This window comes from Littorina saxatilis, linkage group LG13 (genome assembly GCF_037325665.1).
Source record: "Littorina saxatilis isolate snail1 linkage group LG13, US_GU_Lsax_2.0, whole genome shotgun sequence".
Classification (NCBI taxonomy): Eukaryota; Metazoa; Mollusca; class Gastropoda; order Littorinimorpha; family Littorinidae; genus Littorina; species Littorina saxatilis.
The window spans coordinates 18419438-18444154 of NC_090257.1; the positions used below are offsets into that span (position 1 = coordinate 18419438).

The 24717-nt window shown below is 41.8% G+C and overlaps 2 protein-coding genes across 6 annotated transcripts in view; both read right to left on the reverse strand.

Annotated features, from left to right (window-relative positions):
* Positions 1 to 24717, reverse strand: part of LOC138983783 (guanine nucleotide exchange factor DBS-like) — a 158056-nt gene that overhangs the window by 112186 nt on the left and 21153 nt on the right. The gene's annotated exons all lie outside the window — the stretch shown is intronic.
* LOC138946187 (uncharacterized) lies at positions 4852 to 7849 on the reverse strand. Its single transcript, XM_070317700.1, has one exon. The coding sequence runs from the start codon at positions 5308 to 5310 to the stop codon at positions 4852 to 4854; it is 459 nt and encodes a 152-aa protein (XP_070173801.1). The 5' UTR covers positions 5311 to 7849.

Consider the following 24717-nt stretch of genomic DNA (forward strand, 5'->3'; position numbering starts at 1 on the left):
AACTAACGCAATGAATACTAAATAACATGCAAACATTTTAATAATTCTATCTTTCTTTCTTTCTTTCTTTATTTGGTGTTTAACGTCGTTTTCAACCACGAGGGTTATATCGCGACGGGGAAAGGGGGGAGATGGGATAGAGCCACTTGTCAATTGTTTCTTGTTCACAAAAGCACTAATCAAAAATTTGCTCCAGGGGCTTGCAACGTAGTACAATGTATTACCTTACTGGGAGAATGCAAGTTTCCAGTACAAAGGACTTAACATTTCTTACATACTGCTTGACTAAAATCTTTACAAATTGACTATATTCTATACAAGAAACACTTAACAAGGGTAAAAAGAGAAACAGAATCCGTTAGTCGCCTCTTACGACATGCTGGGGAGCATCGGGTAAATTCTTCCCCCTAACCCGCGGGGGGAATTCTATCTTTAAACTTTGGAAATTCTAAGCTTTTGAATTTATACAATGGACTTCGCACTTAGGAATTCTGAGCTTTTGAATATATACAATTGACTTTGCACTTAGGAATTCTAAGCTTTTGAATATATACAATGGACTTTACACTTAGACATTCTAAGCTTTTAAATGCTAGGTTATCAAACTTTTTGGAGAGTAATAATAAATTAGGTCAAGAACAAACAGGTTTCCGCACAGGTTTTTCAACACTAGACCATGTTTTTACTTTGCATTGTATATTAAAAAATGTTCTCAACAAAAAGAAGCGACTGTTTTGTGCATTTGTAGACTATGAAAAAGCGTTTGATAAAGTTCGCCGTGCATTTTTATGGGAGAAATTAGTTAGTTCTGATGTTAATGGGAAGTTTTTAAAAACTGTAAGAAATTTGTACGAAAATGCCAAGTCTTGCGTTAAAGTTAATAGTGAGTGTTCTGGATATTTTCCCAGTTTGTATGGAGTTAGACAAGGGGAAAACTTGTCACCGCTGTTTTTTGCTCTATTTTTTAAATGATCTAAAGCCTTTTCTGTTGGAAAACAGTAATGGTTTACAATCTATGTCAAGAGAGGCTATTGTGGTTGGAATGGATGATACTGATGTAAATGTTTTGTTTCAAATGTTTTTATTACTGTGTGCGGATGATACTGTGATCTGCTCAGAGTTTGAAAAAAACCTGCAAGAATGTTTAAACAAAATGCACGAATACTGTTTAAAATGGCGTCTAAATATTAATGTAAACAAAACGAAAGTTATAGTTTTTTCCAGAGGTAAAATTAGAAATAAACCATTGTTTACGTATAATGGCAATTTAATCGAAGTAGTGTTTGATGTAATGTACTTGGGCCTTAAGATTAATTATAATAATAAATTTTCAGTCGCACAGAAGAATCTATATGATCGTGCCTCAAGGGCAATGTTTGTTCTTTTGCGTACTTGTAGACAATTGTCACTGCCTGTGGACATACAAGTTGACCTGTTCGATAAAATGATTGCTCTAATTTTACTATACGGATGTGAAGTATGGGGTTTTGGTTCCTGTGAACTTGCTACTAAACTTCAATTGCGTTTTTATAAAACTGATTTCAAACTAAAAAAAATCAATTCCAAATGCTATGATATTTGGTGAACTTGGAAGATATTCACTAGATGTTAATATGTAATGTAGAATGCTTTGCTATTGGTATCAACTGATTAGTCCTATTCATAAAAATAAATTTTCAAGTATTGTGTATTGCTTTACTTATAAATTGTATATCAACAAGATGATTGAATCTAATTATTTATGTTTTATTGAAAAAAACTTAAATGAAATTGGTCTCTCTGGCCTTTGGACTTTTCAAGAAAATGTTCAATACTCAAGCGCATGGTTTAAAAAAAAAAGTAAAAAGAAGGAAGTTTTATTTTTTTATTTACTATATAATTTATTTTATTTATTTATCAAGGAGATTTCTATAGCGCATAACTAAAAGCACTATGCGCTTTACAATATCACTAGGTATAAGCACACGCAAACATACTCTGATTAAATAGAACTTAGCCTAACAAGACAATATTAAGAACACTAAACATTTGAGTTCATACAAAAATAGAGAATTAAATTAAATACTGGACAAACGATTAAAATAAGCTTAAGGCCTACACCGACTACAATATACTATTTCAAATACAAAAATCTAGTTAACTATAAAAGGCAGTGCATAAAACTCCATAATCATATTAGCATATAACATGATTGTATTGATTGTATTTATTGTTCAAAATGCCCCCATGGGTTATGGACTAATAAAACCTGAACTTGAATATATACAATGGACTTGCCACTTAGGTTTTGATGAGTTTAACTCAGAAGGAACGGACTTTGCATAAACTGTGCAAAGCGATACAGAATTTTAAGAAAAATAACCTGTCAATTTTTGAGTGTTGCAAAAACAATTTGGTATGAACGGAGATTTGACCCTGTAGAGTCTCAAAAGCTAAAATGTAACATTTTGTAAATCCTCCATCTGTTGACGGCTTTCAGCACGTTACTGGAAAGTATGGTGTGCATGTTATGCCCCGTTTTTCCAGTCACTGTCGCAAAGTGTCATGCCTCAGTGCCCAAAACTAGTATGGTTTGACCGTATTTACATATTCCCTGAATTGCAACGTTAAAAGCTTGGCTGTGTCAAAATGTGGGTCAGTCAGTGTTGTGACTGAAATAGATTACACAGATTTTCGGGACCCTATTCCGGGAATTAATTCGGCTACGGTTTAATCAGTGCAAAGGTTATCTTTCCACACACTCGAAGATAGACAAATAGACCGACGGACAGACAGAACTTGAAGACACACGAAGCCGCCGCCCCCCCCTCCACACACACACACACACACACACACACACACACACACACACACACACACACACACACACACACACACACACACACACACAGAGAAGTAATATTTAAGCCAGGTGTCATGAGGCGTCTGCCACTGGTCACCGACACATTCAATTTATGTATGACGGATAGTTCTGGTCAGAAATCAGTCCGTATATTATAAGCGTAACAATTCCGTTTAGCCCTTGCTTTACTCAATCCTTGCACAGACATTATCAATGTCACAACTGACCTGTTTAATTCTATTGCACATATCTAGACATACGTCCAATCCCTTCAATAAGGTGAGTGACCCCAATAAATGATAAGGACACTGACCTTGTGCCAGTGACACACAGAACACTAATACCGCCTCAAGACTGCACGTGCATTCTCCAACAGCGTTTACAAACTGCGTCATCAATGACATTTCAAATGCCACGACGCCGCGATGACGTCGCAAAAGACATTGGCCAACGCTGCCTTGGGCAGTGTCAGTCGTCGTTAGACACAGTGACATACACATACAGCACTGGCTACCGTGGCGTTTCCTCCTCCGCATTGCTCTGACCTCTTTTCTCCCCCCTCAGGGATCATTTCTGGTACAAGGAAACTGGACTTGGTACAACAAGAAGAGGAAAGCGAGGAGAGGACTGTTGAACTGCTTTTGTTTTTAGCGTTATGTCTCAGTTTTGCTCCCAAATGCGTTCCAGTTCAGCGTTTTATGTCCCTGCTTTGCGTTATATTTTCTCTGCGTTTTATGTATCTGCTTTGCTCTTAAATGCTTCCCAGTTAGTGTCACTGGAGCCACAAATTGCGTATTTATGCTGCAAAGAAACTTCAAGCTTTCGTCCTAGCGTGCAGTTTTGCGATAAGGACATTGAGGACTGCGGTGGTAGGGCAAAGAAACAAGTCTCACAACAATTCTCACACTCACACACACACACACACACACACACACACACACACACACACACACACACAGCTTCCAGCCAATGACCATCTCTAGCACACAACTAGTGACCCTCCTAACACAGGAATACCATTACATTTACCCCTCATGTGGCCCTAAGAAACTCAATTTGGTGGCCCTAGTCCCAAGCCTACGGAGGTCCTCTCTTGGATGATTTTCCCATTTCTCAGCTTCTGGCGGATTTCCTAATCCCTATCTTGTGGTTTGCTCTGTTTGCCGTAGGTTTTTGGTCTTTTAGTTCTGTCTGTCTCTGTCTGTGTTTCTGTCACTCTGTCTCTGTCTCTCTCTCTCCCCATCTCTTTTTTTCCCAGGGGCCAATGGCCTATATAAGGAAATAAACCACTGTCTTGTTTTCTCTCTCTCTCTCTCTCTCTCTCTCTCTCTCTCTCTCTCTCTCTCTCTCTCTTTGTCTGTCTGTCTGTCCGACTGCATGTCTGTCTCTCTCTCCCTCACTCTTTCTCTCTGTCTCGTGACCCCCTTGGTGAAACGAAGTGCTTCTCACGTCGAATTGTACGCAAGACAATCGTGAATATCTACTCAAGCCAGATAGACACGCTTTGAGTATATATTATTGATAAAACTCATTACTTTAACAAAGTTAATATCTGTATTGTTTAAAAAAATAAGGTTGCATAACTTTGGAGCTTGAGTTTATCATTCTTGTACACCAAAAGTCACACAACAAACATCACCACACACGCACTTATCAACTCTGTTTACCAAGGTTTTTTGGTAGGTAATATTACCGTCGCGATATAACCTTGAACGGTTGAAAACGACGTTAAACACCAAATAAAGAAAGAAAGAAAGAAAGAAAGGTAATATTACCCTCATATTGCACACACCCAACCACAGGATGATACATTATTATCCTACTCCACACAGCACAGACTGTATTTAACACACACTCGCCGTTTGTGTAATAAGATTATAAGTGCAGTTGCACGAGTCGCGACTCTTGGAGGCGCTTATTTGATAGGTAAAATAATATATTGCACACACCTAACCAGAGGGTGATAACTCATTATATATACCACATCACACAACACACACTCACCAATCTTAGGGTGATAAACTGCTATATCCCACACCACACAACATACACTCACCAATCTTAGGGTGATAAGTGCAGTTGCAAGAGTCGCGACTCGTGGAGGCGTAGCGAGCCTGGCGCAAAGCCCACTGCGCAATACGCCTGCTCTCGGCAATGATGCCATTTCTTCCGTGCAGGTCCTCCTCGGGGAGAGGCAACAGCTCACCATCCCGGTCAGGACTATCCGTCGACGGCGTGTCCGTGGCCGAGAAGACGGAGGAGGTGAACCCCGAGGAATCCCCAGAGTCGCTGGAGTGCCTCCGGTCCAGGACGGAGGTCTTCTGCTTGAAGTTCTCCACGAAGTGCTCGATCTCGTCCTCGATCTTGCGGTGCACGAAGAGCGCGCTGTGCGCGTGACCCCCCACGCTGCTCGTGCTGCTGTATCGTCGCGACGGGATATCGCCCTCTGGACTCGACAGCATGGCCATGGTAAGGTATTGGGGGTGCTCTTATAGTGCTAATTGAACACAAATGAGGTTGGGTTTTTCGGACGAGGTTTTGTTAGGGTTGTCTTTCACATCATCCACCGTTCACTTGCTGAGCTCCACAGAATGACCATGAAAGAGCTGTTTGAGGTGGTCTCAGAGTGCTTTTTTTTTAGGTGCTCTTGGGGTGTCAATTTCACACAGATGAGGTTGTGTTTTTCGAACGAGGTTTCGTTAAGGCTGTCACTCACCGTTCACTTTATGAGCTCGACGGAATAGCCATGGTAGAGTCTTTGAGGTGTTCTTTGTGTACTAATTTCTTACAGATGAGGTTGGTTTTTTTGGACGAGGTTTTGTCAGTCATATCTGCTACCATTACTTTACGGGCTCTCTGGAACAGCCATAGTGTGTGTGCTTTAGATGCAGAGAGATGCAACTGCGTTCTCCTTCGGTAAGATTTCGTGAAGGTTGGTTCGTCGTTTAATTCACTTGAGCCACATTTTGGTTTTGCTAGATAGCATGGTAGTGATGGGATGAGTGTTATTCTTAAACACAGAAATAGGGGATGAGCCACCTTTCCCTTTCTTGAATGAAGAGAATGGTCATTTTTGGATATTCCTTTTCTTGATGCTTATGAGTGGTACGATGGTAATTTGTCCCCTAAAAATGACACCAAAGAGTCCCATGAATCAACCTTCATTTTGTGAGCTATACAGAACGGTAATGAAGAGCGTAGTTCGAGCGTTACATGCCAAATAATGTAATCGAATGCAAAAATCACACGAATAGCGTTTCTGGCGTGGACAGCATCGCTAAAGTGCAGTTGGTCCTAAATCCATTAAGATGCGACTAGACGTTCTTCGGTGACATTTTGTTCAAAGTTAATATGAAACACTCTTATTGCTTTCTAAGTTCGATCTGAGACGTAAGAAGTCGTCTTTGTACGACAGAACACACACATGCACACACAGAGAATTGTGAATCATCAGATTGCGCACGTGTGTCAAACCTGAACTTGCCCAACGTCCTTCGGAAATGAGGTCATGTCATCACAGCAGCAAGTCAGTGCAGTAGTCGTTTCGACGGTTATAGCAACTCTTCGAAACAGCTTAATATCACTTCCTTTGAATTCAAGTTTCGGTCGAACAAGGTTTCAGTAAATCCTTTCGTAAATAAGTACAAAGCAATGTAGTGCTCCTCAAATCTCCAAAAATTCGATTCAGTTTCCACGATGAAGCGAAGAGTTGTTCTTCCGCATACTAGACTATGATCAATTCATCAACAGGATTTCACATGTCAACTTTGCACCTTCTCTTCGGTTTACAACGCCGTCTTTACACAGGTAAAATCACAGGTAGGTTGACGCAGGTAGAGAGTGCACTGTTGTTAAGGTGAGTTTGAAATGCAGCGCAAGATAGGGTCAAGGCAAAACCATCGATCCAGATATAATTAGCTGCACTTTCGCTTTCGTATTTGTGTATGAGTCAGGTCTCACGCTTCGTATCTGACGATTAGCTACCAAGTGACTAAGTCAGTGTATAGCAATCTCTGCTGTGCTGGACTCAAACTCAACACTTTGGACCCTGCAGCAATGGAATGGAAACACACGTGCTGTAGAACCGACTTTATAACTTCGCTAACTCTGCAGTCCGCACGTTAGACTTCAGCTCTGGCGTACATTGCCTTTATCACAGCACTTCTGATAATTTGTCAGAGATCAGAAATCCAAGCCACAACCGGTAAAGTTGCTTTATGTGAACTTTTGCCTTTAATAAGTTGTGAAAACTAGGCTGTACAAGCTAGTGACACACACACATAGACTGTCTGAAGCTCTTCGCTGGATCGTACGACTGATGCCGCAAAACAACAACAGGTGTTGAGAAGTGGGAGCTTTGCTACACACAGATGTGTCACACTACACGATCAATAGTTCATATCGTGTGTTACACACACACACAGGCCCGGCGTACGCATATACAGTGATATTACACACTACGGTGCACGCCCGGCAGATATATGTTGATATACACCGCTGGGCCAAAACAGCTGTCGGAAAGATGTCTCTAGTGTTTACATCCCAGGATGACTCACTTTTGAACGATGAAAGAACGTGATTACCATTTCGCTGAGGCAAAGATCATTGAAAGGAAAAATATGACTGATTAATATATGAGGGCTCTACGCAGCTGAGGGCGATTTTTTAGCATAATTAAATGAGGCTGTCATGTTTGAACGGTCCTTTCCCTCTCTTGGAAATTTCGTTCATGATTCATTTACAATATGGAGTGTCCAAGCAGGTTTTTCTCCCTTAAAAAGGGCTCCTAAGGAGGTAACTTCTCAAGTTCATTGTGTTTGATCTGAAAAGACGTTTATCTGATTTCTCCTCCGCTAATAGAGAGTCTTCCTGGGGAGATAACTGCAGCTTAGGTTTTTCCCTTTTCGAGTTAATGCTCCAAAACCGGCTACAGCCGAATTTCTGTTGGTGTCTCAAGGATACACACAGGGAACGAAAGTAATATGTCAGACAATACTGTTGTTGTTGTTGTTGTTGTTGTTGTTGTTGTTGTTGTTGTTGTTAGTACAGATTCCGTGACGTTTTCACCGCAGTCAATAAAGTACTGATTTTAGAGTCGTGACTCTGCTTCAGATGTCAACTACTTGCCAGCACTAGAGTGAAGACTAAAGTACAGATATTAGTTTTCAGGTGAAATTTTCTCCGATTTAAATCTCACAAGAGTGCTGACAACCATAAAGAAGGCAGTCTTTCAATTTTCTTTTGGCTACAGTCGGTCTTTGGGTTAACTGGACCTTCTTAGGCTTCCCAAACTATCCGGCTTCAGTTTTAAGATGTCACCAACTGAAACACAGACCATTCTGTCAAGTACATTTTAATCAGCCAGACACGAAACCACCTAAATTCGCTTCCGGGGATAAGAATAGTAGGCGGCAGAAGCAAAAGCGTAAAATAACTTTTGGTAATGTCTTCGCACTCTGTAAGTAACCAGACGTTCTCGCGTGAGGTCTGTCTTTACAGTCTCATCTTCTGGAGAATCCTCAAGGAGGTGCACCCATAAACTGTCTGAAGCGTCTGAGTGGTTCTCACTTCAAGGACCTCATCGAAACACAGCTGTTTTCCGTCTGCGGAGAAAATTATTAGCTTCACTCCGAAGCGGGTAAGAGATCGGTTGAAGGACGAACTTGTTTTGACCTTACGCGAAAAGACTGTATGCGTGAACGTGGTTTACGGTGCACGGTCTTTGGGAGAAGGAGTTGATAATGATGGAGACGACGACGATAATGTTGTTGTTGTTGTTGTCGTTGTTGTTGTTGTTGTTGACGATGGTGAGTTCTTCCGATGGTTGCTGCTCTTTAGATAATAGAGTTTCAGAAGTCTCGTCCGCGTGTTTGATGCTGCTCATTTGGCATCAGGTCACTTTCTTCCTTAGAGATTTACAGCCATACGCTGCTGATCCTTGTCTGTTTTACCCGAAGAACAAAGTTCTGTACGTTCTGACTACGGAGGTTCTTGGCTAAGTCCGAGAAGGACCCGACCATTGGCGACACACACTCGGCACGTGCACATCGTGACGTCACTCACACTGAGAAAGTGGGTCAGCACCAAAACAACTCTATCTTCAATGAAGCCACTGTGCAAATCACAAAATGACGAGGAACAGTGTACACAAAAAGCCCACTTCAATTTGGTCCTCGGGCTAAGGTCCTGCGTTGGATCAGACACCGTCGAGTGTATTCTCTATAGTCTCTGGTTGATTGACAGCTAAGTTAAAGTCCACAGCCCCAGTCCGCACCCTGCCCCCCTCCCCCCCTCCCCCCTCCCTTCCCCACCTCAACAAAATTTCTCATACGGGTGAAATGAAACGGCTCGTATCCGACAGGACCAGATTTCTGTACCAGACGGTCGCTTCGATTTTTTAAGCACGGGTGCAATTAGTTAATAATACATGAACCCCCTCGACAAACTACACGCTGTGGTGTCTGCACTTCACTTCTCTTATTCCCTTTTATTTGTGTCTCGGGGGACCCTCGATCAATATAGTTGTGAATCATTTGAAATTACGTAAGGTTTGTGTGAACAACCAGTCTGAATCCTGTCCTTTCTTTTCCTTCAAAGTGTTAGCTCTGACACAGCAACTCATGAATCCTTTTTAATAGACGATGTTCGGAAAGAACTCTGTCGGTTTTGTATGGATTATAAAAGAGTGAGTACTCTTGCAGCAAATGTTCCCACGTTACATTATAATTAAGCCAGTCACTAGCGAGGGGTGTGTCTGAAAAACGTGGACAAGGAGCACCTGTGGAAAGTTTGCCTCGATAAAAGTGTGACAGGGGAGGCTACCGCTCCTTTCACAGCAGACTCTGCACCCGAGTTGTTGGCCTTTAAGTCAACACCGGACTGTGGAATTCTGTTTGTGATGGGGTCTGGTGGTTTCCGAATGTCTGAATGTTCATGGAAACCTTCGGGTTTGCATAACAGTTTTTATAGGGCTAAGAAATTGGCCCTAACATTTTCAATCCTGTTTGATTGCACTTCGCCTCCCGAGGTGATCGTAGTGTTACGGCACTCGGTTACATCTGGCGCTTGCGAGCAGTTCCCATCGGCATGATTTGTTCAGGTAATGGCATAATATGACCACTGAACATTTTCGTGCTGTTCCCATTCTGCGAACTTGGGATGGACAGTGGTCCCCCACTTCGGGACGAAGTTCATTCAAACGGGGGCGATTGTGACAGGGGAGGCTACCGCTCCTTTCACAGCAGACTCTGCACCCGAGTTGTTGGCCTTTAAGTCAACACAGGTGGATTGTGGAATTCTGTTTGTGATGGGGTCTGGTGGTTTCCGAATGTCTGTATGTTCATGGAAACCTTCGGGTTTGCATAACAGTTTTTATAGGGCTAAGAAATTGGCCCTAACATTTTCAATCCTGTTTGATTGCACTTCGCCTCCCGAGGTGATGGTAGTGTTACGGCACTCGGTTACAAAAGCAAGAGTATTCACTCCTTCACAACCTACACAAACCCGACATATATTTCCGGAGTTGGTCTTTTTCTATGTTTGAGAGTGTCTCATTCTTAAAGTAGGGTTCAGCCTTAGACCAAAAAAAAACTTGGCCTACAACGACAATCACAAGGATCTCAGATTAGTTTTTCTGCTATATGATTCACATTTCCATACGTCCGCTTGTCGATACACCACAACTGTAGCTGAACATGAAATCCACCTGACCTCTCAAAACCTGACAAGCAAAACACAGGATGTATATAGTGAACAATAATATCCACTTAACTCAAACAGGAATTCAAAATGCGGCTGAAAAGTGCTAGCTTCCTTTGTTGCAAAAATAGCTGCAATAATTCACGATGATGACTTTTCAACTTTTGGAATGACGAATGAACCGCAACAATTGAACAAACAACTTAATAAGAGAAGAAAAGGAAAAAGGAAAACGAAAGACGACGAGAATTAGGCCGCATGAAAATCAGACAGAAGGATGAGTAAAACATAATCATGCCCAATATTAATTATTTCTGTGGCCAAAAGGGACTAGAAAAGTGGAGAAGAAAATCAACAACATCCGTTTGGAGGCACGTAGAAATAATGAGCATCTACTGGAAGCATCCTTTGAAGTTGAACGGTATAAACCGGCGCCTTTAAAGACAACCAAAAAAACGTGCAGGGAAATATTTATTCAGGAAGACCCTTGGGGACAATTTGTCCGGAAAGTACGGACCGGCGAGCGACGGACACGGATCATCCAAGATCCTGGCCAATTAGCCACACAATCAGTATATCGACTGGACGCTTGACCTTCTCCGACCCAGACAATTAATTCACTACTGTCATAAGATAAAAGGAGGGGGAAGGAGAAGGAGGCGAACATCGGGAGGGGTGGGAGGGGAGGGGAGGGAGGGGGGGGGGGGGGGAAGAAGGCGAAATAGAAAATAGATGAAAATGGAAGATACAGAGTAGAACTGTCAACAAGAAATATGGCATAATTCCGTTGCTCTACGTGCACCTTTTTGCTTCTTCTTTAATCTGCGTTTATGAGCAGATAACTCCCACGCCCAGTTATGTTTTGGCACGAGCGTGTTTAAATTATGTGAATGACTCAGTGCCCCCCCCCCCTCTCCCATTTAGGCAGCCATACTCCGATTTCGAGAGAATAACTACAGATCCATCTTCTAAACTTAAAAGCAAAAGAGCCACCAATCGCTGCAAGCTACGTTCTGTTACGTAAGTTGCTTATGTGACTTTCAAATCCAAACCATACGCCAAAAATGTTCTTAGCGTTTTTTTTATTCAAAGAAAAGTCAGTCTGCTGCATCACCGGGTTCACAAATAGGTCATTGAAGTTCTTCATTTAAAATTAAACGTGAGTATACACATTGGTTTGCACGCTAACACGGAATTTATTCATTTCAAGAATCTTTACTTCCAAAAAGAACGATTTTTCATTCTGTTCTTCATTCAAGAAACAACAACAAAAACAAAAGCTAACACTGCCATCCCCATATCCTCCCAAGCTTAAGTTCTACATCACACGTCGACTGTTGAACTATCCCCTTCAAATCAAATTCAGATTCTGGTACTCAAGTCAGCATCAGACACTGAGACAGCCATCTTTCAAGTTTAGTTCTAGCAAGTGACACAACTGAATACCAAATAAGACATCGCTGCATAAATCAATTTCCGCGGTCGTCCGTCGGCTCTTTCCGGCAGATTCCGGCGCAGCTGTCAACATGACGGGGCCCAGAAGAGGTTATAAAAGTCTGCGGGAGCGAAAATGTCAGGAAGTCCAGACGCATTATCGACGACGGCTAACAATTATGTGCAGTATGGATTTCTCGATTAATGCTTGTCACCTGTCCTGGCCTGAACATTAATAAGGGAAGGGAGGGGGTGGGGGAGGTGGCGTCATTTTGCGTGGTAACTGTTAAACTCTTGAATACAATGCTCGGTAAAAATACGTGTCGTGTGCCCTATCAGCAATTTGTAAGCTTCGTCTTTGTTCCAGATATGGAAACATGTGGATTTCAATTCGTTAAACTATCTCACAAACTATGTGACAAATTTGGCGCTCGACTACAGAGAATATTACACACCCAGGACAGAAGAAATGTCCTTTCATTTTTTTTTCAAAAAACCCATATGTCTTGAGAGAACATGATTTAGATGATGAAAGGAAATAGATTCTAGAACTCCGGTAAATGGACACCGTACACTTCGCGGAAAGTATCTTTTAACGCAGTCTTTCTGTCACAAATGTTTCTTGCAATAAACTTTTTTCTTTTTGAAAGCACTCCTTTTTACATTTAGTCAAGTTTTGACTAAATGTTTTAACATGAACGGGGAATCGAGAAGAGGGTCGTGGTGTATGTGTGTGTGTGTGTGTGTGTGTGTGTGTGTGTGTGTGTGTGTGTGTGTGTGTGTGTGCGTGTGTATGTGTAGAGCGTTTCCGAGGAAACTACTACACTGATTATTATGAAACTTCACATGAGATATCCTGAGTATAATATCCCCAGACCATTTTTACATTTAGTCAAGTTATGACTAAATGTTTTAACATTGAGGGGGGAATCGAGACGAGGGTCGTGGTGTATGTGTGTGTGTATGTGTGTGTGTGTGCGTGTGTGTGTGTGTAGAGCGATTCAGAGTAAACTACTGGACCGATCTTTATGAAATTTGACATGAGAGTTCCTGGGAATGATATCCCCGGACATTTTTTTCTTTTTTTCGATAAATGTCTTTAGTGACGTCATATCCGGCTTTTTGTAAAAGTTGAGGCGGCACTGTCACACCCTCATTTTTCAATCAAATTGATTGAAATTTTGGCCAAGCAATCTTCGACAAAGGCCGGACTTCGGTATTGCATTTCAGCTTGGTGGCTTAAAAATTAATTAATGACTTTGGTCATTAAAAATCTGAAAATTGTAAAAGAAAAAAACTTTTTTTATAAAACGATCCAAATTTACGTTCATCTTATTCTTCATCATTTCCTGATTCCAAAAACATATAAATATGTTATATTTGGATTAAAAACAAGCTCTGAAAATTAAAAAATATAAAAAATTATGATCAAAATTAAATTTTCGAAATCAATTTAAAAACACTTTCATCTTATTCCTTGTCGGTTCCTGATTCCAAAAACATATAGATATGATATGTTTGGATTAAAAACACTCTCAGAAAGTTAAAACGAAGAGAGGTGCAGTAAAGCGTGCTATGAAGCACAGCGTTACCGCTACCGCGCCAAACAGGCTCGTCACTTTCACTGCCTTTTGCACTAGCGGCGGACTACGTTCAGTTTCATTCTGTGAGTTCCACAGCTTGACTAAATGTAGTAATTTCGCCTTACGCGACTTGTTTCTTTTTTACGATAATTGTATTTGATGACGTCATATCCGGCTTTTTGTAAAAGTTGAGGCAGCGCTGTCACGCCCTCATTTTTTAACCAAATTGATTGACATTTTAGTTAAAGCTATCTTCGACAAAGGCCGGACTTTTTACAGGTTTTTTTTCTCTCTCTCTCTGTATGTATGTCTTTGTCTGTGTCTCCCTCTGAGTCTCTCCGCTTCTGTCTTTCTATGTCTGTCTCTGTCTGTGTGTGTGTGTGTGTGTGTGTGTGTGTGTGTGTCTCTCTCTCTCTCTCTCTCTCTCTCGCTCTCGCTCTCGCGCGCTCTCTCTGTCTCTCTCTCTCTCTCTCATCCGACTCCTGGCACACAGGTCAAAGCAGAGGTTAACTTGAGTGCACGTGTACCCAGCAGGAGGGGGGTGATTCGGGTTAGAAGTCGGGTAAGCACTTTGGTCTTCAGTCTTTGGGTTATAGCTTTCAGTGGAGAAGATGCCAACATGAAATTGCACTATGCTCTACTATTTATTGTCCTTGTCTATCGAACACGAAGAAGGGAAGCTACAATCGCCCCAGACCATACATACTCTTTGTTTCCTGAGCCTGGACCATTGAGACGGTTACCTCATAGATCTGTTCATTCTTCAGTTTGTCGGTGTCAAAAGTTATACCCCCATTCCACACAGCCGTTCTAGGTCCCGTTTCCGTACCAACCAAGGACGGCTGCCACAACAATGGAACGCTGCGCAAACGGCCGTTTTTGGCATCTTTCAGCAGCGTCTGTTAGTCTGACCATAGTGGCAGCCGTCCTTGGTCGGTAAGGGAACGGGACCAAGAACGGATGAATGGTATGACAACTCAGTGTGTGAGAGCGCTACCGTTGCGTTACCGTTGTTTTAAGTTCCTTTAACGATCCAAGCGTTCCGTTACCGATGGGTTGAGGTTCCATTACTGTTCATTCTGATCGGGAGGGGAACGGCTAAAAATTTGAACATGTAGCCCAAACTCAGCCGTCCCTACCGTTCAAAGCAGTTCCGTTAACGATCAGTTACGTTCATTGCGTTTCTCTCCCGATCCCTCCCGTGCCCGCACCGTTCCTTGGTCGGTACGGGAACGGGACCTAGAACGGCTGTGTGGAAAGGGGGTATAAGACTCGACCACTTGGCTTATGGTGGAGAAAGATGGAAGATCTCTGGATATAATTGAAGAGGAGTAGTCTTCCTTTCAGAAAATGTGTACTCTGCCTTGCAGATTAGAAATTTGTGCTGTCGGGGCTGGGTGAAGGGAGTGGAGGGTAAGGGGTGGGGGTGGGTAAGCGAGGGGTAAGAGAGACGAAAGAGAAAACTGGACAGGGAAAAGTCACTGCCTAAAGTATTCAATAAAGCCACACACACACACACAAAAATACCACATATGCAGGTTTTCAATTCATATTTTTGCAAAGTATCTGCACAAGCATGTGTGCCTCTGTGAGTATGTTCGTGGCTGCTTTCATGGGGTGCCTGTATCCTCAGGAATTTGAGGATTTCTTTTATCTCTCTTTTTCTGACACTGTTGATTTAACGTCATATTTACAGGACAGTTTTTTTTTCGTTTCAGTTATAAGTTGTAGTAGTTTGACCTTATTGTTTTAGGACAAGTAGAGCTCGTTCACCAGTAGCAAAGGCTCACTCAGTCCGTGTGCCTGAGTGTGTGTGATGGGGAGGGGCGGGGGGGCTCTCCCGTGACCGGCCACCTGCAATGTACGGACAGGTTTGCACTGGCCCAAGGATGTCCGTTCATGAGAGGGACTGCTGTAACAGCAAAACTAGTGTGATACATAAGTAATCAATTTATCCACTTGACTATATTCACAACAGGGACCTATCACTCTTCTTTGCATGTTTTCATGCCTACGAATTTTCAAATACTCTGCAACACATGTAACCCAAATTCAACATGTGCCCGTACAATACCGCTTCTTTTATGAAACCATTGCTTCGACCATGTTGATTTTAATCAACCAATTTTCTTGTTTTGACCTGAGGTCAGGATGATGAAAAGAGATGCATCGAACTTCATGATCATTTGCCGCTATGAAATAGGTGGTGGTGGTGGTGGTGGTGGGTGGGGGGGATAATTGGGGGAGGGTGCGGAGGAGGGTGTCTGGATCATATTGTCCTACTTACTTACAGTCTCACATCTTGCCTTTCAGCATTTCAAACTCAAGTCGCAGTATCGACCCAGACGGACCAGACAATAACAATCACCGCGTGACCAGCCTGGCAAGTCTGTCTTAATCATCACCTCTAAACGATGACCAGTGGTCCGAATAATGACCAGTTCCGCAACATGCAACCTCTTTTTCACTTATTCAAGCAACGTGTGGACGTGTAGTGCTCACAAAGATTTACTTTGCTGGCCTTGCATTAAACAACAGAGCAATTCCTTGTTCAGCTCCAATGATATTCAGAGACACATTGGTTTCACATTGTTCTGTTGCTTTACCCTTAAAAACTTTAAGTTTGATAAATTACAGTCATTTTCATCTTCACTATGAACACTATTTCGAGTACTTCTCCGCACTCAAAAATACCGTGTACTCATGGACAATAATGTCCAGTTACCAAAAATCTTAGTGTACATTTTAAACTCCTTGCTAAGGTCCAGATTACGGATTAGCATTCTTGTATTAACGATCTTTGATGAAAAAAAAATGTACCCACACAGATTGTCTTTTACTCAGTTTCAAATCGCTCTTTTACAAAGTGTGGCTTTATCATTGAACATTTTATTTTCGATAAAGCACGGTCATTGTCACTTTTCATGTTTGAACTGTATTACATAACCATCGCAATCAGTGGTTGAAAGTTCCACAAGGTTTAATGGCCTTTGCTTTGATTGTTTTCTCATTAACTCCAAATCATGATCAAGAATTTTTTCTATTCACAATAATGTGAAAGTGCTCTCCTGAAGCGTCCCGATAGTATCATATGTTGTACTCAGAATAAATAAAATATCATTGAATCGCTTCTTCCTTTTCTATTCTCACTATCTGTCACCTGATATTCAATTTCGGACGCTATGACGTACTTCATGATTGGACCAGGAATAAACGGGTTTCATCTCAAATTCTAATCCTTTGTTTTTCCTTTTTTCGATTTTAATTTTTTTTTTTTTTTTTTTAATTATGATTTTTTTTCTTCTTGTTTTGCGTTTGGGTTTAATATCATTAAGCACAGGCTATTTGGGAAACCTGGTATTTCAAGTAACACGTTACGTTTAATCTCCATTTTGGGTTTAAAATATTTATCTACAGGCTATTTTGGGGCACCCGGTATTTCAAATAACAGGGTACGTTACATTCCCAAAGTCCCGAATTTTCTTGCGTAAATTCCAGAGTGAAAGAGAGAGAGAGAGAGAGAGAGAGAGAGAGAGACACTGACACTGACACTGACACTGACACAGTTTAATTGAATATGGGCCTACAGCCCCTTTCAATGGGGGGGGGGGGGGGTACACATGAATCACAGGAAAAAATAGAAAACATGATATTGAAACGTATGCAAAATACACAGTGGTTTGTTCCAAGCTTTCCTCTATCTATAATCTTGCACATCAATGCTGCCTAATATATACATACAACCGAACAATAAATACAGCAACAACAAAACCTTCAGCGACAATTAATCCTCATTACTATTTAACATTGACAGTCTTAACTGAAATGCAAAAAACAAAAACTTTGCTAAATCTACAATTGTTTCTGTGTCTTGTTTTTTAAACATTGCAGTCATACTGCCCAACTGATCACCAACACTTAAAAACTGTGCTAAATACTTTATTCTTAGCTCACAATATGTTTGGCATTCAAACAAAAAATGGATTTCGGTCTCTAATTTATCTTCACAAAAGGGACAACACTTGTTTTCTGTTGAATTTTGGAAGCGATATCTGTGGATATTTATCTGTGAAACGCCCATTCTAAATTGAGCGATGACATTTCTGTACACATCTTTCCATAAAATGCCCACATAACGTTCTTTTTCAAAACAGGCTTTATAATTTCCATACAGTGATAGGCGCTCACTCGAGTCCAAATGATTACGCCAATCATGGCAGAAGGAACTGCAGAGCCTCTCCTTCAGTTCTGCAAAAAACACCCTCTCGTTTCCACATCCAAACATCCAAACTTGGTAAAATCCATTTTCACACAGAACTGCCTTTACATGCGTTACCCATGTGGTACCACCTTTTTCGTGGAGGTTGAACAACATTTTGTATGCCTTCTTTGAATAAAAATTGTCTGGCTGTCTCAATAACCGTAACCAATATTTAATCAACCTTGTGACTGTTGTCACCCAAAGAGGATACCTACCCAATTCACCATACACAACATCATTGGGAGTTTTATCTACTACGTGCAGAAACCGTTTACATGCAAATAAATGAACACGTTCCAATTGGTCATACTTCTCATAACCCCAAATTTCGGCTCCATATGTTAATACTGGCAATACTTGCGCATCAAATAACTTAAAAAATACATCAAATGAGTTACAACCCATGTTCTTTAAAGTATTCAAAATTTCGATCGTGCTTCGCTTTGCTCTTGTTGCTGCGTCTTCAATTGCGACGCCATAACTATGTCTTGTTGAAAAGGTAAGGCCAAGATATTTATACGAATTTACAACTTCCAACTGATTCCCATCAAAAATCCATTTTTCTCTTGCACTTAGAAATCCGCCTTTTCTGAAAACTATTATTTTTGATTTATCTAGATTTACTCTAAGACACAGACGTTGCATTGCAGTACATAAAACGTTTAACTGGTTCTGTAATCCAATAACAGTGGATGCTATCAAAGTGAGATCGTCAGCAAACAATAGCAAAAAAAGTTCAAGTTCCGTCGGACCGAGGGACACACCATGTTTGCCCTTTTCAATAATTTCGTTCGCCAACTCATTGATTAACAAAGAAAACAGCATTGGGCTCATAACACAACCTTGTTTCAGCCCTTGTAGACATTCGAAATAGTCCGTATAACCCTCACTGGAAAGGACACGTGCTTCAACTGTGGCATACATAGCTCTTATCATTCTTAACATTCTTCCGCTGACACCTGATCTCATCAACACGGACCACAACACAGAGCGGTTAACAGTATCGTAAGCCTTTCTAAAATCTATAAAACCAACATACAACTTAGATCGTTTTAACAGATGTTTCTCAATGGCGGCATGCAGAGTGAAAATATGATCTGTGGTGGAACGTCCCTTTCTGAAACCAGCTTGTACATCGTTCAAAACGGAGTTTTCTTCCGACCACAGAACCAGTCTGTTATTAATAACTTGGGTAAATACTTTGCTCAAAATGCTCAGAAGTGATATGCCTCGGTAATTATCCGGATTATTTCTGTCTCCTTTCTTATATAAGGGAATAATAGTCGCCTTCGTCCATTGGAGCGGGAAGTGTCCTTTAGAAAACAAATAATTAAAATATTTTTTCAAAAATGGCAACATCTCATTTTCAACTGTTTTTATCATTTCTGCCAAAATACTGTCTGGGCCTGCTGCTTTTCCTGTTTTCAAATGTTTAATCGCTTTTCGTATTTCGGCTCCAGTAATTTCTGCATCCAACATGTCATTAAAAACACCGTCTGCGGTAGCACATACATCCTCCTCCGCATTTATGTCAACTCCTTCATTGAATACTCCTTCAAAATGCTTCAACCAATCTTCCTTCTCAATACAATTCATTATCCTTCTCTTCGTTCTATGCCTGCGAATTTCAGCCCAAAAGTTTTTTGGGCTTTGCATTGAATCAAGCAAAGCATCTAAGGATGCTTTCTTTTCTTGATTCCTCTTTACATTCTTCAAACCATTGTACTCTTTACGCTGTTCTTCATACAGACCATAATCTTCCTTAAAATTAGTGTGTCGGAAGTGTCTTAAACATTTTCTCACTTCTTTTCGTTTGATATGGCATTCTTTGTCGAACCATACTGCTGTTTGTGTTTTGGATTGCCCCCCTTGAATAATGACCCTTTTCATGCAATCTGCCGCAATCAAAACAGCATCAGTAAACATATCAAGAGATCTTTCTGGACATTCATCAATCATTGCCTGTGCGTCATTCACATTTTCAATAAACTCTTCAGATAAAACACAATTTGTAAATTGCAGAACCTTTTCTTTACTCCAAAAAAACTTTTCAAATTTCACACAATTTCGGTTTTTTTTCAACCTTTCTTCTGCAACCTGGCATTTACACACCATTTCGAGTGGCATATGGTCAGACTCGATTCGATCGGCTACAATCATTCTGTGAACAAAATCTGAAAAATCAAAACTGGCGAGAAAATAATCTATAACACTAAAACCGTGCACAGACAAATATGTAAATTTACCCTGATCATCTCCTCGAGCACTTCCATTCATCAACTCAAAATCATAACATACACACAAATCCAACAACTTTTTACCAAAACCGTTAATTTCCTTATCTTGAGATACGCGACTGGTTTCCCATAAGAGAGAGAGAGAGAGAGAGAGAGAGAGAGAGAGAGAGGGGGGGGGAGAGGGCCGGGGAGAGGGGGAGAGGGCCGGGGAGAGGGGGGCGGTAGTCGGAGAGAGAGAGTCAGAGAGAGAGAGAGAGAGGGGGGGGAGGGGAGAGAGGTTGGGGTGGAGGGGAGAGAGAGAGGTTGGGGTGGAGGGGAGAGAGAGGTTTGGGTGGAGGCGAGAGAGAGGTTTGGGTGGAGGGGAGAGAGAGAGGTTGGGGTGGAGGGGAGAGAGAGAGGTTGGGGTGGAGGGGAGAGAGAGAGGTTGGGGTGGAGGGGAGAGAGAGAGGTTTGGGTGGAGGCGAGAGAGAGAGAGGTTTGGGTGGAGGGGAGAGAGAGAGGTTTGGGTGGAGGGGAGAGAGAGAGGTTGGGGTGGAGGGGAGAGAGAGAGGTTGGGGTGGAGGGGAGAGAGAGAGGTTGGGGTGGAGGGGAGAGAGAGAGGTTGGGGTGGAGGGGAGAGAGAGAGGTTGGGGTGGAGGGGAGAGAGAGAGGTTTGGGTGGAGGGGAGAGAGAGAGGTTTGGGTGGAGGGGAGAGAGAGGTTGGGGTGGAGGGGAGAGAGAGAGGTTGGGGTGGAGGGGAGAGAGAGAGGTTTGGGTGGGGGGGAGAGAGAGAGGTTTGGGTGGAGGGGAGAGAGAGAGAGGTTGGGGTGGAGGGGAGAGAGAGAGGTTTGGGTGAAGGGGAGAGAGAGAGAGAGAGGTTTGGGTGGAGGGGAGAGAGAGAGAGGTTTGGGTGGAGGGGAGAGAGAGGGGTTTGGGTGGAGGGGAGAGAGAAAGGTTGGGGTGGAGGGGAGAGAGAGAGGTTTGGGTGGAGGGGAGAGAGAGGGGTTTGGGTGGAGGGGAGAGAGAAAGGTTGGGGTGGAGGGGAGAGAGAGAGGTTTGGGTGGAGGGGAGAGAGAGAGAGGTTTGGGTGGAGGGGAGAGAGAGGGGTTTGGGTGGAGGGGAGAGAGAAAGGTTGGGGTGGAGGGGAGAGAGAGAGGTTTGGGTGGAGGGGAGAGAGAGAGGTTGGGGTGGAGATGGAAGAAAAGAGATATGGAGGCAAAGTGTGGCAAAGTGGAAAGGGCACAGTGTAAGGTATGGTATGGACACTTACAACACTGCACCCCTTAGTATGAAAGAGAAACAACAACACTTCAGTATCTGAGTGGCTAAACGGGCGACAGACTCGGCAAGGAGAATACACTATCGATCCGGTTTTACCTGAAAGAACACTTTCCTATCTCTTCCTGATTCTGTAGCATGTCTCTGAGTTTTTCTTGATCGTCCCCGCTAGCTCAGAAAAAGGTAAAAGCACCTCAACGTTGACCCGTTACGCTGGTTTTCACACCCAAGTCCTTGCTACACTGTTTTTTCCACACAGCTTCTGTTATTGCTGGACACAGAATATTGCACAACAAAGCATATTATTACACCAGATGTTCCTTTAAAACAATCTGAGAAAATCAAGCGTTAAAGAAGAGGGAGTCTTAAAACTTAAAGGGGGTTAATTTAAATAGGTTATTAACAAATACTCTCTAAAAATACAAGGTCTCAAAAATGGGGGTCTTAATATGGGGTTCTAAAGAACACAATACACATCTTTCGCTGCTTGGTTTGAAAAATAGGCTCAACAAGGTACTGGGTAAGAAAAATGGTGTAACACGTCAAAGGTACAGAAATAATTCCTCCGGTAGTCGAGTTTGACACGACCTGTGTAAAATATGTGTTACAACAAGATGTTTGTTGTCACTCTCAATCATGTTTGCTACTTGCCCGTGGGCGACAGTCATGGAAAAAATTAAATGTTAGAAGATACATTGCAAAAGAACGCTTCCATAAAGACAAATCAACAGAAAGAAGTATCTCTCTCTCTGTCTCTCTCTCTGTCCCCACCCCACCCCCCCCACCCCCCACACCCTTCCGACGTCTTTCACGTCTAATTCAGATTAGACTCGAGACACTATCTTATAACAATTCTTACTGCCAACTCTATTAATGTAAGAAACAGTTATTTTAGGTGTGATAAGTACATACGTAGTTCGAGTGACAAAAAACTCTAACAGAATTTCGTGGTTTTTTTTAAAAACCGTTTATGATCAGTTCCCTCAATCTACAAAGTACAGAACATTAATCGATGTTAATTTGGTAAATCAGGTTACTACATAATCTTCTCTTGTTGTCGCTGCTTTAAGAGGAAACATCAAAACAACACCTTCCTTCAAAGAAATATGCCGTCCAAATTACCATTTAGATAGAATGCTGCATGCAAAAATTATCAAACAAAGGCAGCCGTGAAAGAAAAAATGGCCTCGCTAACGCGATTACCTTCCTGGGTGGGAGGAGGTTAGCCGGTACATAATCGGCCTTTTCTTAATATAGCGAATGCAATATGATTTGAAGAATTTAAGTTTAAAGTTACTGTCCTTCTCGCGTCCGCGAACATTTTCACCGCCACAGATTTTACCTAGCTTTCAAGAGCACCCTTTCACTTAGACAAATACCAAAAATCAATAGCATGGCTGCATTCTGCGTGGAGTGGGATTTTTGTGCTGAATTAATTTGGCAGATTGACATAGGTGTCACTTAAAAAATCAATTGATGAAAACAATTCCCATCCTGCACACGAAAGCAGTCAGACTGTAGCTGTTGGGCATTCGTTCAAGTTGAGGGATGCTCTTATACCGTGTAAAAGCCTGGTCAGATCCGCGGTGGTTTCTTTTCTTTATTTGGTGTTTAAACGTCGTTTTCAACCACGAAGGTTATATCGCGACGGGGAAAGGGGGGAGATGGGATAGAGCCACTTGTCAATTGTTTCTTGTTCACAAAAGCACTAATCAAAATTTTGCTCCAGGGGCTTGCAACGTAGTACAATATATGACCTTACTGGGAGAATGCAAGTTTCCAATACAAAGGACATACCATTTCTTACATACTGCTTGACTAAAATCTTTACAAAAATTGACTATATTCTATACAAGAAACACTTAACAAGGGTAAAAGGAGAAACAGAATCCGTTAGTCGCCTCTTACGACATGCTGGGGAGCATCGGGTAAATTCTTCCCCCTAACCCGCGGGGGGTATCCGCGGTGGTGTTAAGGGTCAAGGAATTTAAGCTTTGAACCAGAATGGACCTACATTTCACATTTTAAATTTCAAATCTCCCCTTAACCCCAACCGACGCCAGTCTCTTTTTTGGAATGTAGAAGGATTAGTCTCGGCGAGCCCAGACTGAAACTCTGCAATTCTAATTGTCGCCGGTACTGGTGCCCGAGACAACAACAACAAAGTACATCGATTAATAACATGACCATATTTTCAGAAGAGAAATTGCGCGGTAAGTAGCCATGGAACTGTGCGTTCGACGTTGAAAAATAAAATGACTCTGAAGAATTGAATTCAAGTGAATGAACGCGAGGAAGAGAATTTTAATGAAAAAATCAAGAAAGACAAAAGGTGTTCATCAATTTGATTAAAACATAAAAGAAAGAAAGAAAGAAAGAAAGAAAGAAAGAAAGAAAGAAAGAAAGAAAGAAAGAAAGAAAGAAAGTCCAAGGCAAGAAGCAGACACTGCACAAGCCTCATCTGATTAAACAAACTATAGCTTGCTTTTTTTCGGCCTTTTCACACAAGGTCTTCTATCCTGGAGGGCCCCATTCTGATAATCATCGGTCCACGCTATCGCTCATGTCTCTCTGACAGGATGGATAATTACTACGCGGGGTACAGGGAAAGAAAGTGTCTAAAAGCCGAAATCTATCAAAACAATAATGCAGAGTTATCTCCCATATATTGTTCGCTAATGTTTCTGATCAAAAGACGAAAGACGAACGTGATTGTAGAATGGCCGACTTCGACAGTGATCTCCAATCTGTTCTTCACAGTTATGATAAAGACATCGTTCAAAGGTCAAAACAAGTCGAAATTTTGAGACTGCTGTGGGAGGGAGACCGTGATATTGTTGCATCACTCCCAACTGGTTACGGAAAAAATTTCGTCAGTTCCGTAGCCATTTTGTTATGATCACGTGACAAAGTTGATTATCACGTGACACTATTGCCATATTTAGAGTTGTTTGCACAGCAAATACATCCGCGAAAGATAGCTCACTTGAAACTGTCTTACATAACAATTCCTTTGTAATTTAAAAATTACACAACACCGTGAAAAATCATTATCGACGATCGCGAATCTGCTTATATCAATAACACATTACGAAAAGCTCTAAATATGTAAAATAAAAAAAATCGATTTCCTCTCCAGAGAAGGAAAACAAAGGCAATAAATGAGACCCGAAGGGAAGTAACTCATTTTACCCGCCAACCACCAACCCAGGCGGGTTATCCAGATCCAGATCCAGACCTGAGTTCAGGATGGGAGGGCCCCTGATACACGCTCTAAATGTTCTGTTTTGCTCAAACGAGACCCGCTAAGCAAGATAAGAGCTGATCACTAATCCTGCCGCAGAAGTAAAGATACAGGAGGAAAAACATGATGGAAGTAATATAAAACAGGAAAGAAAATAAAAC